This window comes from Python bivittatus, unplaced genomic scaffold, assembly GCF_059951505.1.
Source record: "Python bivittatus isolate LINGU-HERP-01145 unplaced genomic scaffold, Pbiv_v1 ctg000220_np1212, whole genome shotgun sequence".
NCBI classification, from domain to species: Eukaryota; Metazoa; Chordata; class Lepidosauria; order Squamata; family Pythonidae; genus Python; species Python bivittatus.
In genome coordinates, this window is record NW_028277048.1 from 36,498,029 (window position 1) to 36,517,163 (window position 19,135).

General features: G+C 39.4%; 1 protein-coding gene across 5 annotated transcripts in view; it reads left to right on the top strand.

Annotated features, from left to right (window-relative positions):
• Nucleotides 1-130: 130 nt before the first annotated feature.
• Nucleotides 131-19,135, top strand: part of MTNAP1 (mitochondrial nucleoid associated protein 1) — a 41,272-nt gene continuing 22,267 nt past the window's right edge. For 4 of the 5 annotated variants that reach the window (XM_088138342.1, XM_088138341.1, XM_088138340.1 and 1 more), the window contains exons 1-5: nt 131-226; nt 3,077-4,549; nt 7,077-7,184; nt 7,341-7,454; nt 8,123-8,303. In XM_088138342.1, coding sequence (XP_087994468.1) covers nt 3,085-4,549; nt 7,077-7,184; nt 7,341-7,454; nt 8,123-8,169 — 1,734 coding nt within the window. In that variant the 5' untranslated portion in view covers nt 131-226; nt 3,077-3,084 and the 3' untranslated portion in view covers nt 8,170-8,303. The remainder of the gene's footprint in view (nt 227-3,076; nt 4,550-7,076; nt 7,185-7,340; nt 7,455-8,122; nt 8,304-19,135) is intronic. The other variant, XM_025168805.2, reaches the window with a different exon arrangement.

Consider the following 19,135-nt stretch of genomic DNA (forward strand, 5'->3'; position numbering starts at 1 on the left):
CCAGAGATGCTCTCGCCTTTGATTGTGCATTGGCGGGCGGCCCCGAAGCCGTGCCTCTAACGCGCATGCGCTTAAGGCGACTGTTACGCGCATAGCGCATGCGCTTTCATCAAATTTGCCTTTCCCTTGGTCGTGAGTTAAGGTCAAGGATTCAATTCCGGCGGAGGCGCGTTCCCCGTTTTCGCTGCTGGATTCGCGGGCAAGTGGTTTATCGAACGTCGTGCAGGTTAGAGTTGTGTGAGTGCGTTTGAGTTTAGTGCGGTTTCCTCCCAAGTAAATCTTTTTCGTTTGCAGCTTCCTTAGAGTCTCATTCACAGGAGGAAACCCAATTTCTGGGTAGGCGTATGTGGGATTAAACGAGTTTGCCTCAGAAAGAAAGTGATGGAACGCGGGTCGGGCTTATTTCCGAGTAAACGGCCCTAGACTCCCTCTGGCTAAGCCACCGGTTTCAAGCCAGAGCTCCGACCTGGAAGAAATCCCCCACCACCACCAATTGCTGCCTTTTGGGGTGGCGATGAGCGATGGGAGCGAGAGTTTAACTGAGGCAAACTTTAAGCGTAGTGAATGGTGGCTGGTGTGGGTCTTCCGGGCTGTGTGGCCGTGGTCTTGAAGTCTTGTTTCCTAACGTTTCGCCAGCACCTGTGACCGGCATCTTCAGAGGGCAGGAGCACAGACAGGAGCAGTTCTCTCTGCGCCCAGGGTGATGTGACCCTTTTTGTGGGTTTTTATAGAGATCTGAGGGGGGGGGATTGGGTGTGTGTGTGGGGGGTTGAGTTACTGAGTGGCTGCCATCCCCCCTCCCCCCCCCAGATCTCTATAAATACCCACAACAGGGTCACATCATCCTGGGCACAGAGAGAACTGCTCCTGTCTGTGCTCCTGCCCTCTGAAGATGCCGGTCACAGGTACTGGCGAAACGTTAGGAAACAAAACTTCAAGAACACGGCCACACAGCCCGGAAGACCCACACCAGCCATCGTATGCCGGCCATGAAAGCCTTCGACAATACGTAGTGAATGGATTTATTTAAACAAGCTTGTCTAGTTGTGAAATTGTCCTTTTGTCTGTCTGCATCTTTTTAGCGTCGATGTAGCTTCATGATGGGGATCTGTGGCGCTGCCTCTTGCCAGTAGAGACCGGATCATAGAAGCTTTTATTGGGGAATTGCTGATTTAAGCCTTGTTGTTATTATTATTATTATTCCCGCCTTTTTAAATACATAACTCAAGGCGGCAAACATACCCAATACTCATGCCTCCTATTTTCCCCACAACAACAACCCTGTGAGGTAGGTTGGGCTAGGAGAGAGAGGGACTGGCCCAAAGTCTCCCAGATGGCTTTCATGCCTAAGGTGAGGCTAGAACTCACTGTCTCCTGGTTTCTAGGCCAGCACCTTAATCATGACATCAACTGGCCCTCACTCTTCATCTGGAACCTTAACAGGAAGATGGTTATGGCTGTAGTTCCCACTCTAGTCTGCAGTATGGAGCTGTTGGTAGTATATTATACAGTATCACAAATATAAATTATGTACTTTCCATCCTGTCAATCCTATAACATGGGAATAATAACATTAAGCCACATTGCAGAGTTGACATAAGCTAGTTTTGGTCTCAAAGACATATTCAAAGGGCTATACTCTGAGTTTTTTACCTCTTGACTTGCAATGTGGCTTTCAAATTGGATCCTATATCTTCTCAACTATTTTATAGGGCAGTTTTAATTTTTTAATTATACAAGAAGTTCTAAACTTGTAATCATGCTTTTTAAATTAACCATGAAATCATCTTTTTAAACAAAGGAATGTCTATAATAATCTATATTCATTTTTCTTTTTTTTAAGTCTAATTCAATATGCTATAGTATAAAGATCCCATATTTGAAAATCCATAAGGCAAAAAGCCCCTCAATTTTATGTAACCAAGAACCACATCACTTCTGTAGTGTATAACAGTTTCCAAAGAGTCACATGATAAAGGAACTGTACCAGTAACCAGCAGTTATTAGAAGGGCCTACTTTTTTCTTCACTTTCACTTTCAGTTATTTTTAACAATGGATTGAAGAGTGAAGTGAGAAAAAACTAATGCAAATCACTGCTACCAGTTACTAGCTCTGCAAGACTAAACCTTAATCACAATAAAAGGAACAGTAGGATAGGTGGTTTATTTCTTTCTTATTTTTAATTATCCTTGATATAGTATGTACTGATTTTTCTTGAGAAGACTGTCAATAATGAAACTGGTATCTTAAGCAACTGCATGTGTTCTCTAAGAAGCCTAGGAACAAGAGTTGAACTATATTTGCTTCTGGCAAATTAACTAAAGTCCCACTTCTTTCCTTTTTTGTTTTGGTTGCAGAATAGGTTTTCTTGCAAGTTAAATAATTTCTTTGTAGTTAGAATGTAGGATTCTGTTAATTGAAAAGTACATATACTTTCTGGTTTTATATGCAGGTGAGCTGCCTTCTATTAAAAAAACAAGTTACCTTGCCACTTATTGCTGCTGATAAAGGCTTAACTTACTGAATTGCTCATTATCATACTGAATGAAAGGCTATAAGATTCTGCCCATTTTTTAAAAATGCAGTCTTGTTTCAGTCCTATGGTGTTGTTTAAATGCATCCCACTTGGCTGTACAGCACAGTGAATTCAGCCATGTGAATCTGTTCTTTAGGTTCTTCCAAATGACTGGTCCTTGTGCTTCTAGGCAAAATTTATTATTATGAATTCTGGCAGCAGCACTGGCGTATACAGTGCCCATTTGCGGCAGGGCAATAGCACAATAAAAAAGGAGTGGGACAAATTCTTTACAGTTATTAAAATAACATTAAACTATGTACACATACTACATAGTATCTCAACAGTGTATGCTTGTACACTATTTTGTACAATGTATGTTTGTGTTTGTAAAATGAAAATACTAAATGTGTTGGGGGAAAAAAGTTGCCTGTCATTCAGCCATACTATGCCCTTGGTACAAGTTCCAATTAGTATTAAACTCTTTCCCAAGTTTCATATTGGTAAGTTTTTCTTACTCTACCTGTTCTTCCAATGTCTGGTTTCATTTTCTTTTTCAGGCAGAACAATGAATGGCAAGTCACTGCAAATACAAATCTGTCCCTACTGCAAAAAGCAGTTTAAACGTCTCAAGTCTCACCTGCCTCACTGTAAGATGGCAGGTGGTGAAGATTCAAGAAAAGCTTTGCCTCTCCTCAGAAAAGCCCATGATTCTGTTACATCTGAATTGCTAAATACTGAGAAAAAGAAACAGCAGACCAGAAGCTTAGAAACTATTCCCAAAGAGGAAAGTAAAAAGAGTAAAACTGACTTGGTCACAAAAGAAAAAAGAAGAAAAAATACTGGAGTAACTGGTACAGTAGTAAGCATCAGCCTGCCTGCAGATAAAGATACAGAAAAGCGAATTAAAAGCGCTAGTGAAAAGTCTCCCCAAACAAGGGAAAATAAACAAAAAACCTCAGAAGAGCTTCCAGCACAGGTTGATAAGAAGCTATTTCCAAAAATAAAACTTCAAGAGAAGTTATCCACAGTCCAAAAAGCCAGCAGAGTCTCGTTAGTTAAAGAAGAGATTATATCTGGTCTTAGTTTAGAATCACTAATGCGGAGTGGAAAAGCCACTTCAGAATCATATCAGAAACCCTGTGCAAAACAAAAACAAAACATAGAGACACCTGTAGAGCAGAATGTGTCCCTTTCAACTAATTATTTCATTGAGAGTCTTCAACCAATTCATCAAGGACTTGGTGGCAGAATAGAACAAATCACTGCAACTCATCATCAAGTGAGAGTGTTAAAAAACAGAGGTGAATCCTCTGTTCATAATAGCCCATTAAATGAAGCTATCCTTGATAACAGTGAGAAAGGACAATGGCCTCTGAAATCATTGTCAGGAGGAGGAGAGATTGCCTTGGCCAACAGGCAACAAATTATTACAGACACTGCGGACAAGAAGAGCATTTCAGAACTTGAACTTACAGGAAACATTGGGAATGCAGACACAGGAAATGACAAGACCACAGTTAAAGCATGCGCATCACAGGACCATGTTATAGACAGCTGTAGAAGGGTTTCCAGAGGCCCAGTTCACTTATTTAAAAGTAAGTTAGATGCATATTCTTCATTTCTCAAAGCAGAGGATTATCCTAAGGAATGTCTTGCTTATCCAGATCCTAAGCCAAATGTGTGTCCCACATTCACAGCAGCTTTCAGAGAAATGAGAGATGATAAAACACCTAATAACTACTTACATGATTTGGAGAAAAATACGGATTTACACTCAAGGATCATTGTGACAAAAGAAGGTAAAAATTCAGTGATGGGTTTAAGAAAACCCTCACTCCAAGGGTTAGAAATAACTACTTCCCATTGGTGTACATCTCCAGAACAAGACATACAACTATCTTCATTGGGATTGGAGTGGTTCTCAGAACTGTATCCCAATTATCAAAGGCTGGGCTTATTTTTAGAGAGAGAACCACAGTGGGATACCAGAATACCAGAAGCTCACATTCTACCTTGTGACAATCACAAAGGTAAAAGTTTTTAATCACATAGAATTCTAAAAGAGAATATAGCTGTCCATTAGATTGGTTAAAGTGGATATTAATTCATGTATGGTTTATGCTCTAGGAGAAACAAATGTTTATGTCCATAGTATAAATTACTGTTTGATAGAATCAATATGTTCTTTGAGACATTGTATTTGGTTTCAATCTGTCAGTCAGCCTAAATTCATTACTCTAAGACCTGTATATAGTAATCTTTAGATCCATTAGAATATAGCTGCCTATGTCGCTTAAAACATTCCTTGCACAATCCTCATTGTTATCATCCTCAGATTTCTAGCTAATAGTCCTGGGGAGCCATTAACCTGGTTCTTTGTCACCTTTAATATCTTTTTCCCCTTTTTTTAGCTCAAAATGTGTCTAAGTAAAGGAAGAAGGTTCATTTTGAATTTGTTGTGCAAATGCAGACTAGGACCTTCTTTGAAACTGCATAATATTTCTAAGGAACCTAGAATAACAGTATATACTTCAAAATATATATGATTTTTTACAAATTGAAGTTACCATGACTATCTGCAGAACCCTTCTGAATGGAGGTTTACTTAAGAGGCTGAAAATGTTGGATGTTCTAAGCCCCCTCCTTGAGAGATGGAATGGCTATTAAACAGATGCATGTGTAATATAAATAAAAGGTCTATTCTCACTTTTTTCTCCTTATATATAGTGGAATACCTGCCTTCATAGAAACATTCTCACTTACTTTTGGGATGCAATCAAGCTACTTGTATAATCTGTATAAAAGTCCTTGAAAATGTTTTGAGATGTTCTATTATGGATAATATATAATGCTGTGCTTCAGAGTATATCCTTTGCCAATTAGTACAAAATACCTGCTATTAAGAGGTGAAAATTGAATCTTGGGAATCAATTTTTTCTTCCTGTTGCTCATTTCTGGAACATACAGGAACACTTAAATAATTTATAGTAATAAAGTAAATCCTAGAACAACATATAGATAGGATAATATTTCATATACCTGGAATATACTTACAAGATATTGCCAAACTCCACCCTGTCTGACGCATTGTGCTAGCCACAGCATATTTATCCATGGTTTATTAAGTGACCTACCATTGTTTGAGTTATCACAACATGCCAAACCAAAGCCAAGTAAGCCACATTGTAGCTTGCCATAGCGTATTCCACCCAGGCACTCTTTTTGCTGCCACAGGCATAGCAGACTTCTAGAAGTAGCCACTCTATGTGGATTGTAATGAACTAAACTGACAACAGATAATCTTGGTTTAATTACAGGGTTAAATATTTGGGTGTACTTAGTTTTTTTCAAACTAGCTATTATGTTACAAGAAAAGAAGAGAAAACCATTCTTTTCCCTGCCAAAATGTTCTGCTCTGTTGTTGCCCTGCAAAGAACAGCATGAAAACTATTTGTGTTTAGACATCCTGCTTTCTATATGTACAGATCACTTACAAGGCTAGCTCTAGCTAGCATTTTGCTACTGTCAGGTCTGCTGGATTTAATTATCTGTGTGGCCTTTCATAGTGCCTAGAGATTTACTTTTGAGAAAACACCCACAACTGCAGCATCCTGATGAACTCATGCTGTGCCAAGCAAACCACCCTTGCTTCCTCCATATCGACACACCAATTCATGTGTTGTGCTTTGTTAATTCACCCTCTTTTCCAAGTCACGCTTTTCCATATGCCGTAGTCCACAAGGGCGCCCATAACTGTTAACTTAGCTGTCCATCGTAGCTTTGGCCAATCGTAGCTTTGACATAAAACTTTTTAGTAAGAGAGATAGTAGTCTAGGTTGCCAGCCTTAGTCATAAGGCTTACCATTTCCTGCTAATGGTAAGTGGGCTAGTACTGGTCAGTTTTCATACATTTCAGCTAGAATGCCACAAGCAGGTGTGCAAGATGTTTAGTTGTGAACCATTTTCATTGCAAAACTTTGTAAAATATCCCTTTGCCAAACTGTTGTTTTGAGCTTAAGCATAACAGAGCTGTCCTAAGCCCAGAACACTGTTTTGAGCCCAAACAACCTGATTTGCACTTTAGGTGGGACATTTCATGCTTGAGACAAATTAGAATGTAACTAAACTTGTTATTATACCTATACAGAGATGCAACTTAATTCCAGTTTTACCCCAAGCTTGTTCATGCTGTTTCATGCAAGGTCGGTTATTTTCATTCAGAGATTATTTTGCAAGCCAACATACTGTTGCCTGCACCCCCACCGACTATGAGGCACATGCAGTGTACTGACACACATTCAGAATGAATCCTAAATCCTGAAGCCATAGTCTACTCACTGACCATCCATTTTCATATTAAACTGAGCCAAAAATAAACCTGCTCACTCCCATGTACATTATAACTTACATTGGAGGGAAGCACAAAAGACTCTACCAGGAAACACTACGTCGGTTTCCCTGGGAAGAAATGAAAGTAGGTGCTGTGCTTAACTTTGGAAACTTGCAAAGAAAGCTTGTATGTAATATAAGCAAACATCTCGCTGTTCTGTCTCCTAGTTCCTCTGGCAGAAAAATACGTAAAGGATGTAAAACTCCGGGATTTGTCCACCTGGCTAGGCCTACGTGACTTGTCTCCACAGGGGATGCTTGGAGCAACGTTCAGAGGTGAGAGCAAATTACACCCTGCTTTGAAACGGGGGAAAGGTTTGCTATAGCAACCATAGACTGCCAGGAAAAGATGGCTGGACTGTTGTTTTTACTGTGAATGATAAAGGAAGGATTTCACGGGCCACATAAAAACTGCTTGTTTTTCTTAAACAGCCTGGAATGGATACTGCAACAGGAACGTCAGTGTGAAAAAGTATGGATTGCCTGGGATTTCTCTTCTGCTGGGCTTGTGTACCCTCAGCTATGCCTGGAGCCATGAACACATTAGTAAGAGTGTTTCTTCCCTTGCATTTATGGTTTTCTCCAAGAAACGGGTTATGCAGGTGGTTAGTGGGTTTGCTTAATGGGTTAAGCTTGTATTTGTCAGTGGCTGGAATTGACTCTAAGCCATCTAGTTACTGGCTGAATACATAGCATTATTTTTAAAAGCCATGGTTTGTTTTAATTATAGTTTGTTGAGTATGCCACATTGGGTAGATTTATACATTTACAAAAAAACACAAGTCATGATTTAAAAACTGCAATTATTGGTTCCTGAGCCAACCCCAAACAAATTACATAGTAGCTTAGTGTGGTGTGTAGAATTGTTTACTGATTTCTAACCTTTAGAAACAAGTTCTGTTCCATATCTGCACTGAAAATGCAGAAAAGCAATTTGAACTAGTTCTCAAAAGAGCTTTGCAGAACATTGTGCATAAATACATAACTATTCTTATATGATACTCTCACAGTGCAGTGCTATGCTATTCTATTTGAAAGTAAATCCTTGAGGTTTAGTGGAGTTTATTCCCAACACTGGACTGGAGCTTTAGGCATTTATATTCATTTGAATACTAGGGTAAGTCAGCAGGGAAGTCACATTGATGTTGATATATGTGTGCATCAATGCATATAATTATTATAATAACTCTGTTTTTTTGCTCCTGCTTCTGAAGAATTTAATCGTTGGCGGAAATACCCTGATGAAGATGCAACAGTATGAATATAAGACACATGTGTGCTGCTTGATCATGGACCTTGCCATGGATCTCGCCCAGTAAAGTGGACATTACCAGTCTTGCTGCAGAAGCTACATGAAAGTATTTTGACTAGTAACTTAGCACCACTTTAGAAAAGGTAATCTGTCATGGCATAGATATTTTTTGCTGATAAACTCACAGTTTCTGTAATCTTGACTTTTCACAGGCAGGATCTGATGTCCGTTTTGCACCATCTGCAGTGTTACTTGAGATTCCTTTTGGCCTGTGGAGTCTAATTAATGGGGCAGTACTCTCTAGTATGTCCTCTGCCACCTGGAGGCTCAACCCAGGTCCCTCCTGAGTCCTGCAGGTGCTGGGAGTGAAGGAGCATAGCAGGCTGGGTCCAGGAGATGGTCTCAGTGGACCATAGTGGGGGAAGACAGGTCATCCCAATGGGGTCCTTTAGGGCTTGATTCTCTACCCTGTCCTGTTAAACATTTATATGAAACTGCTGGGAGAGATCTTCCACTGGTTTGGGTGAGATGCCATCAGTATGCTGATGAGCCATAGCTCTTCATTACACCAGAAGCTTAACTGGGGGTGTTGTGAAAGTCCTGATTTGAATGGGACAAAGCAGACTGAACTGAACTCTAGCAAGATAGAGTTATTGTTTGTTCATTTAGTGTGAGGCAGGTAGTTCCTTATATAGCCAGGCTATAAGCCCTTTTTAGCTTTGAAGTCTGAAACCAACTTCTTGGACTACACATAGAAAATAATTGCCAACCAATGCAGGTCTTTATATATTAGAGCAATCTTCACTGTTTTCGTATAGCTGCTACAGACTGAACTTTTCAGATGCTTTTCAAGTACAGTTGTATGTATGGTATATTGCAATGGTCCCAATATTATGTAACCAATGTTGCCAAATCAGACTTTTTAGGAGTGGCTGTTGTACGAATACAGACCTTACCATTGCTGCCACCTGAAAGTCCAGTCACAATATTGAATCAAGGAACTCTCTCATCTGCACATTAGGGGTATCACAGATCTTATCTAAAATAGGTCAAATCAAGAGTGTAAAGCCAAACTTTCAGCTAACCATCAGTATTGCCATTTTGTGCAATTAATTTTAGTTTGTTCTTTAATTCAACTTATTATTTTGCTCAGGCAACATATCAGCCACTTCCTTGATATTAAATCTTGAAGAACAAGAGAACACTTGGGTCCATATGACCTCTCCCAGCAGCTTCCTGTAGATATTAAATAAGAAAATACTTCCAGAGGATTCTGTCTTGTCTCTAAGACAACCAAAGCAGTTCATATTGCAATGGATAGCCCAGCTGGAATGGGTTCATTTCAGCCCAGATAATCAGTATCCTTCAGATGAACATTTGAGACAAATGTATTTTGGTAAGCATAAAATCCATCTTCAGAAACAGAAAAGGCACCATTTTTCACTGCATTTGAAGGTAACACAGGGTACAGGATAACCTGTGCTGTACACACAGTAGTGCCCTCCAGCACTTTATTAGCACCTACCATCAGGCCCTTTGCTTGCTTCCCACTCAGTGTCACAGTGCATTAATATTAGCACCAGTGAGCATCATACAAGCAAAACAGTGCATGTTTGTCACAAAATTTGGCCTGTGCATCACAATATCTGTTGCTTCTCTACCTACTTGAATGGTCAGGTGGTTTTTCTAATGGCACCGTGTATGATTTATTGAAAGAAAATGATTAGGCAATATAACCAACTGGTTAAGGCCTGCAACAAGCAAGAATCACTACCCTCAGGGCACCAGCTCTGGATAGGTGTGGCTGGGAAGAGGGAGCTCAGGAGAGCCTCCAGGGGCAGTGCTTTCACTGCCATCTGTTAGCTCAGAAAGATAGTTGATTCTGTCTCAGGGGTATCTTGAAGAATTTGCTGTTTATATCAGGCCCCCCATGCAAGCAAGATGTGAGAATATATGCAAATCTGGCCAACTATGATGCAAAGTGCAGCAACATCCACTTTATTTTTAAATAACCCCATAGGTATGGGGAGTGGCTAAAGTCCAGTGCTCTACTTGGAAGCAAGACGCCCTGTCCAGAAAAAAGGCAGTTTATTCTGGTACAGTGCACCCAAGATAGGGGGAGCAATCTCACTTCCTTGCTGTCTGATAAATTGGCTTTCTATGGCTTGCCACGCCCGTTATGACCATCTGTGAATGAAGTAAAAGGCCCCTCCTGGCAACCATTGTGGAGACATAGATGATATGCTTTCAGAACACCAAATGGGCCTAATGGTCCCGAAAGGTTGTCTAACTCTGCTATAAATAGTTTCATATTGTGTTAAATTGATAGGTTTATCAAAGCTGATCACAGCACAAGACAGACATAGCAGGTGAACTGCTTTTTTCTTAGAGCTTTGCTAACACAAGAAAAGCAAAAATAGATTCAATCAGTGCAATGTTAAGCAGATATCCTCAAATAATCAATAGTATTACAGTAATGGCTTTTAAAATGTATTATAGCAGAGAAGAAGTAACATTAATAATAGAGTGTTCTACGTCTGGAGAAAGAAATCCATACCGTTAAGTAGCTCAAATGTCCTTTGAGCAGAACCTTGCCTGTAGAGACAAAAAGGAAAGCACTGATTTAAACCAAAGCTGATCTGTTGTACTCAGATGACAGTGGATTTGTTTTTCACTTTGGAATTAGCTGTGGAAACCTCATACCCTCAGTTAATTGTTTGGCCTTTATTATAAGAAGTTCAGAGTGGGTGTGGGTATGCTCCAAGTCCCATCACTTAAGCAGTGTCATCTGGCAGGACCCAGAGGACAGGCCTTCTCTGTCTCTGCACCTACCATATGGAACAGCATTCCCCCCACCTCACCACAAGATTTAGAAGGACCCAATGCTACCTGCCTTTTGCAAGGCTCTCAAAACCTGTTTTTTCTGCTAGGCAGTGGTTGGAGCTTTTGTGCTCATCTTGGCTACTTGTTTGTTTGTTTTAATAGTTTTCATCATTTTATCCTTTTTTATTTTATTTTATTTTATTTTATTTTATTTTATTTTATTTTTTTATTTTATTTTTTTATTTATTTATTTTTTTTATTTTATTTTATTTAGGTTGCCCTGTGTGACATTTCATTTGGGTTGCTCTATACATTGATTAAATAAATTAATTAATGTGAATAAATTTAAAATATCTTGGCTCTCTGCTCAGCACCTACTTCTGCCAGAGGGTCAAACTGTGAAGCACAAGAGGTGGGCCAGGCAGAAGCCCAGGCCCACTTTTTCTTAATCATCTGGTCCGCTGTAGGCCCTCTAGGACAGCCTTCCCCAAGTATTAATATTCAGATTTATTAAATTTCAGATTCCATAATTTGCAGCCATGATGCCAGGTCCTCAGAGCAGGAAGGCAGTAATAATAACAATAGTAACATTAAACCCAAACAATAGAGTATCCTAAAACCAGGGAAATAAAATAAATGTGAAGCAGCTAAATGTTTTTGTATGCAACTATTAAATACATTTCCTGGATCAATCTTCAGGCTGACAATCACACAGAAGGAATTGCAAAACTGTCACCTTATTTATGTTTGTTTTGTAAAATCAACACCTTAGATTTTCTACTGTTAACTTTAATAATAAAATTAATAAAAATGCATCTTTCTAAATTTTATATATGTTTTTGTCACATCTTGTTTTTACAGTATTATTAGTGTTACATTACTGTTACTTTTATTTTTATAAGTTTTTATTTGGATGTTAATGGTTCAGTGTCTTTTTAGCAAGGCAGGATATAAATGCTATTAAGTAAATGACTAAAATCACAATAAACAAATAAAATTCAACACAGTAGTAATCCAGTACACAAACACTGATCTAGCATAAAACACAATACAGATAAAATACTAAAATCACCATTAGTTACAAAAGTTATATCGTAGAGATGAAAGTGGTAGAAAATAGTAGAATGCCAGAGAGAACCCAACATATTGGCATGTTGAAGAAAAAACAGCAAGATGGGCCCCAGGCTGCCTTCCCTTGGAAAGCATTTTAGAGCTGGGACTGCCACTGTAAAGCCATGGTTAAAATCTTGGCTTAGTGTTATGTGGCTGCTACGGCTCTTTCACCAAATCCTACTCCCATGGCTCTGGGCAAGGCTGAACTGGTGTCCTTGGTGGGAGAGGAGAAGGATGTACTGCTCCTGGGCTCCTTGAGTGCGCTGAAGTCAGATGAATCTATATAAAAGCACAGTTGTGTTTCTTTTATTTTGAAATATGCTGAATAAAACAGCTAAGTAGAAAAATTGTGCAGTCTACATCTACTCTGCAGATTTTTAAATATTGCTACTTGTTTTGGCCGTAGAACCTTTTGAGGGAATGCATAGGTTTTAATTCTTAAAAAAAAGAAAGAAATACAAACAGATTGGAATCAATTTACCCTGAATTCCAAAAACCACTGTTCTTCCACATGGTGTATGCTATTCTCTTCTGCTTCATTTAATGATTTTCACTATCTATCAGCATCTCTGTGCTTTGTAGCTTGTATATTTTTATTTTTTAATAATATTTTAATTTTTAATAATTGGGTTTTTTAATGATTGTTTTTATATATTTGTTCTATTTCATTGTTGTATGCGGCCCAGAGTAACTTCTTGTGAGATGAGTGGACATATAAATTTGATAAATAAATAAAATAAAAATAACTTCCTGTCCCATTGTGATCAATAAGAATATCACATGGAGAGTGACAGTTTGCTCTGCAATTATAATTTAGTGCTTTGTTTCTTGGTGCAATTCAAGGTGTTGGTTGTTACCCTAAAATGCTCAGGGCCTGGATATCTATATGCTTATCTAGTATCTGTGGGTTGGCCCATCCAATAAGGTTGTGCAGGTAAACTCGCTCCAGGTCCCTTCCCTTAGGAACTGTCATCTAAAGATCTGAAGGAGTTGAGTCTTCTTTACTGGAACTCCATTTCTTTGGAAATGCTTACTACCCAGGATTAGACTAACCCTCCCCTGTTATATTTTAAGAAAGCCTTTAAAACCTGGCTTTCTAATATAATATAGAATTTCTACCCTGGGTTGTGCTTTGGTATTTTGTTTGAAGCAGTTTTAGTCTCCTTTTTTTCAGTTATTGTTTTGTACTGCTTCTCATTTTATTGCAGTTTTAGTATGTTAAAGCTTTTACTGTAAGAAGAGAATGTAAGCCGCTCAGAATTGCTCTGGATTGGAGTAGTAATATAAGCTTCAGCAAATACATAGATGGATAGATGGGAAAGTAGGAAGGGGGTCCTTGAGAAGCAGGCAGGCATGCAGGCAGGCAGGGGGCTCTTAACAAATAAAAAATTCCACAATTGGAACCAATCAGAATGCTACGAAGAGCAAGCATTTGGCTTCTGCAGAACTTGCATCTGTGTGTTCTATATGTATATGTATATAGACACTGAATTTAATTTAATTTAGACATTGCCCAACTCCAGAATGATTGTGGGTGGCTCACAATATGGCAAAGAAAATAAATTACAAGTCAAAAAGTCAAAAAGAACATAAGCAAATAGGATAACGGCAAAATAAAGAACAAAATGGCAAATCCAGCCAACAATACAAAAAACATATCAACAAAACTTGCAAGGGGTTTCAACCACCCCAACCCAAAGGCTGGGAGAACAGCCCAGCCTTTTAAGGCCCTCTGTAGCAGTATCAGGGTGGGAGCTACCCAGAGCTCAGGGGGAACTTCATTCCCGAGAGCAGGCTGTGTGTGTGTGTGTGCACGCGCACATATACATACACATGTGTATGTATAGTTGAAGCAAAATCTGAGTTAATAGCTTCTTTTAAGCTACTTTTATTTTCTGGGTCTAGTATTGTTTGCTAGATAGCATATTAAAAAGCAGAGATGTCACCTTGCCAACAAAGATCCGCATAGTCAAAGCTATGGTTTTTCCAGTAGTAATGTATGGCTGTGAGAGCTGGACCATAAAGAAGGCTGAGTGCTGAAGAATTGATGCCTTTGAACTGTGGTGCTGGAGAAGACTCTTAAGAGTCCCCTGGACTGCTAGGAGGTCAAACCAGTCAATCTTAAAGGAAATTAACCCTGACTGCTCATTGGAAGGATTGATAATGAAGCTCAAGCTCAGATACTTTGGTCACCTAATGCGATGAGAGGACTCTTTGGAAAAGACCCTGATGCTGGGAAAGATGGAAGGCAAAAGGAGAAGAGGATGGCAGAGGATGAGATGGTTAGATAGCATCACTGAAGCAGTGAGCATGAAACTCAGCAAACTCAGGGAGGCAGTGAAGGACAGGAAGGCCCGGCACGATATGGTTCATGGGGTCACAAAGAGTCGGACACAACGACTAAACAACAACAAAAATATTGTTTGCTATCATTATGGGACACTGAAGTTCTAACGGAATCCTTTCAAGGACACGGAGGTCTAAGGGCATTAGTCAGGCATGAATTTCCATCCTAATCCTGTATGGGAATCATCTTCCCCTTGGAACAGTGGTTTGCCTGTAGTGATACCAAGTGACATATAGAACTCTGCACTAGAAAAGGGCAGCCTACAGATGGCAGGGAAATCTTTATATTTGTTAAATGGAAGTCCTACAATTGTCTGAGATACAGTAATGGAGTAATATGGAAGCAGCAAAAATGCATCAGTTCAAAGCCTTAACATTGCTGGAATGAACATCTTATCTGCAGTTAGTTACTCTAACCTGCAGATGGTGATCAGGTGCCAGTCTTGACGATGGGAGGGAGTTTATGGAGATGGTACACAAGGTTTGGTAATGAATACTTGCTTTGACAGAGAGAGACTAGATCATCTGTTGTAATAAAGACACAATTTATTACAGCATATTCTTGCTACTGGGAAAATTTACTCAGAAACTCCAAAGAACCCCTTCCAAATATTTCATGTGACTAGTATCATTAATATTGCAGGGTTTCTCATTTTTTTTTGTTTTGTTTTTAAAGATTATATTTCAAAACAGATGAGTCTATATTTCTGTTTATCTAGTTATCAAGTACTCTTCAGATCATTTACAAAACCATGTTAACAAAACAAGGCAATACTAAATCTGATTTTTTTTATTTTAAAAACTCATTAACTACAGCAATATCAATACAAATTGTAGAAGTAGTTGAAGATTAAATATCTGGCAAAAGAAGATTTTCTGTTACAGCCATCCTACCGCAATTCAAACGCATACCTCTTTTCACTGTTTGAAAGAAATTGATATCAGTTCTTATTTAATCTGTGTTTTTAATTTTTTATATTGCCTCTCTTTCTGTTTTCTTAGGTGTCTTGAGTGGTAGCTATATAGATCAATTAAATACAATCTATTCATCCAGGGACTATATCCTGAGCAGGATGTAATCTTATGTCTCTGGAGAACAGGAGCTTTGAAAAATGTCAGGAGAATGGGGCATTTTCATTGTTGTGTGTCATGGTTCCAGACAGAGATAGCTCCCTATTCTTCCAAGGCCAACTGTTTCCTTCACACAGATGTGTGGTTACCATTTGTTTTGTAGAGACATTTCTTACGGCTTCTTAAACTAAGTGGCCTGGTCTCCACTAACAGGGAATGGTGTGAAAAGTGCAGTGTGTCTGTGGATGCACATACCCAGAGTATATAAAACATATAATGTTCTATCCCACTACAAAGATCTTGCTTGAGACAAATATTTTTTTCTGCAAAATCCCCTTCAAATGCAGAGCCTGTTCTCTAGAAGAAAGCACTGAGTGAAATGGAGCTCAGCAGGACATCTTTATCTCCTTTTATGCCCCAGTTTATTACATTATAAGAATGGCAATTTTTGGTAGCTGTGAGGTCTTCACATAATATGTACAAAATATAATCTGAGCCTATTAATTTATGCTTCTAGCCAGAACTATGGATTGATTTGTATGATAATCCATTCTGTTTTCTTGGCTATTCATGGTATTTTCAGGAGTCTTTCCAACACCAAAGTTCACAAGAATCAATACTCTTTCTATCTTGCTTCTTCAAAGTTCAACTTTTCAGGTCCACAGAGTATCATAAGGAAAACCATTTACCTGCACAATTCTGATCTTTGTAAGTATAGACACAATATAGCATCAGAATATCCTGGTCCCATTCCTTAAAATCAGGAGAATTACTTTTTTCCAGTTACATAAAATTATCCTCTTTGCTGTACCCCAAGACATCACAGATTAAAAACTCTTCATGAAATGACAAATTCCATGCTTTAAGGATGTAATGTCACATTGAGATCCTCAATTATAACATTTCCCAAAATTGTATTGACATACAGTACTGTGCAAAAGTTTTAGGCAGGTGTGAAAAAATGCTGTAAAGTAAGAATATTTTCAAATATATATATTGTAATTGTTTATGTTTATCAATTTACAAAATGCAAAGTGAGCGAACAGAAGAGAAACCCAAATCAAATCAATATTTGGTGTGACCACCCTTGGCCTTCAAAACAGCATCAATTCTTCTAGGTACACTTGCACACAGTTTTTGAAGGAACTCGGCAGGTACGTTGTTCCAAACATCTTGGAGAACTAACCACAGATCTCCTGTGGATGTAGGCTGCCTCAAATCCTTCCGTCTCTTCATGTAATCCCAGACAGGCTCGATGATGTTGAGATCAGGGCTCTGTGGGGGCCAAACCATCACTAACAGGACTCCTTGTTCTTCTTTACACTGAAGATAATTCTTAATGATATTGGCTGTATGTTTGGGGTCGTTGTCCTGCTGCAGAATAAATTTGGGGCCAATTGCATGCCTCCCTGATGGTATGGCATGATGGATAAGTATCTGCCTGTATTTCTCAGCATTGAGGACACCATTGATCCTGACCAAATCTCCAACTCCATTTGCAGAAATGCAACCCCAAACGTGCAAGGAACCTCCACCATGCTTCACTGTTGCCTGCAGACACTCATTATTGTACCACTCTCCAGCCCTTTGGCGAACAAACTGCCTCCTGCTACAGCCAGATATTTCAAATTTTAACTCATCAGTCCAGAGTACCTGCTGCCATTTTTCTGCACCCCAGTTCCTATGTTTTCGTGCATAATTGAGTTGCTTAGCCTTGTTTCCACGTCGGAGGAATGGCTTTTTGGCTGCAATTCTTCCATGAAGACCACTTCTGGCCAGACTTCTCCAGATAGTAGATGGGTGTACCTGGGTCCCGCTGGCTTCCGCCAGTTCTGTGCTGATGGCACTGCTGGACATCTTCCAATATCAAAGGGAAGTAAGCATGATGTGTCTTTCATCTGCTGCATTAAGTTTCCTACGGTCCTCAACATTGCCTGTTTCTTTGTGCTTTTTCAAAAGAGCTTGAACAGCACATCTTGAAACTGTGGAGTCCTTGGGGTTCTCTGAGCTTGGTTCTTTTCTTGCAAACATTTCATTATTCGGTTAGGTAACATCTTCAGTGCTAAAATGGGATGGGGTTTGCTCTCTATTTATATACTGTGGCAGCCTTGCCAGGGCTGGTGGGGGTGGGGGTTTTGTTTTGCTACTCTGGTAGTTCCTTGATTAGCCTATGTTTACTGCTTGATTGTGTGCCTGGTGGGTAACCTTTGCTTATCTGGATGATGATTGCTGGTGAGGTGATCTTCTGGTCTTTTGTCTCTTTTGAATAGTATGTAGATGCCGTTTATCTCTATGTGTCTGTTAATTGCTGCCTTGTCTGAATACCAAGCTTCCAAGAATTCTCTTGCATTTTTGGATTTAGCTTGGTCTAAAATGCTGACAGTTTCCCAGTTAAAACTATGGTTAAGTCTGTCCATGTGTTGTGAGATTAAGGAGTTTTCATCATGTCTTCTGACTGCTAGTTGGTGTTTGTGGATGCGCTCTGCTAATCTTCTGCCTGTCTGTTCTACGCAGTGGCTGTTCCAGTCCTTGCATTGTATGTTGTAGGTGACTCCTGTTTTTTTTCTTTTTGGGCTACTGGGTCTTTTGGTTTGCTTAAGATGTTTTGGAGTGATTTTGTTGGTTTGTGTGCTACAGAGATGCCATGTGGTTGTAATAGTCTGCTGGTGGTTTCTGAGACATTTCTGATGTATGGCAGTGTGATCCTTTTCATAGCTTGTGTAGGTTGTGTTATAGTAGGTTGAGTGGTCAGGCACTTTTTGATAAAGTTGCGTGGATATCCATTTTGTTGGAAGATGTTGTATAGGTGGTATTTTTCCTTTTTCTGCTGTTCTGGGTTGCCGCAATGCGTTTGTGCTCGCTTGAATAATGTTCTTACACAGCTCCTCTTGTGGGAGGTTGGGTTGTTACTTTGGTGATGGAGTACTTGATTAGTGTGGGTTGTCTTCTGATAAACTTGGGTTTCTAATTTGGGGTTGTTTCCTCTGCTGATGAGGATATCCAGGAAGGGTAGCGTGGTGTTGTTTTCTTCCTCTCTGGTGAATTTTATTCCTCTGAAGATGTTGTTGATGGTTTCATGTGTCTTCTCTAGTTGTTCCTTTTTTATTATAACAAAGGTGTCATCTACATACTGGATCCATACTTTAGGTTGTATGTGAGGAAATGCTATAGCTTCTAGGCGTTGCATTACAATCTCTGCTAAGTCCTGACAGTGGTGATCCCATGGGTGTGCCTCTGATTTGTTGGTATATTTGTCCATCAGACTGAAAATAGGTAGTGAGGCAGAGGTTGATGAGGTCCATAATTCTGGGTATTTCGATCTGGATGTATTTGGTTAAATCGGGCGTGTTGTATAGTACTGCTGATATGGATTCTTTCGCTAGTTCTGGGTTTATGGACGTAAAGAGTGCTGTGACATCAAATGAGACCATAATTTCATCTCCATCTATGTGTATGTCTTTGATTCTCTAGAGGCACTATAGTAAGGAGTTGATAGAATATTCACTGTTCTCTGTGAGGTGTCCAAGCTTTTTTGTCAGTTCTTTCACTATGTTGTATGTTGGAGTCCCTGGTAAAGATACAATTGGTCGGAGCAGTATCAAGTTACATCTGTACATTTGTC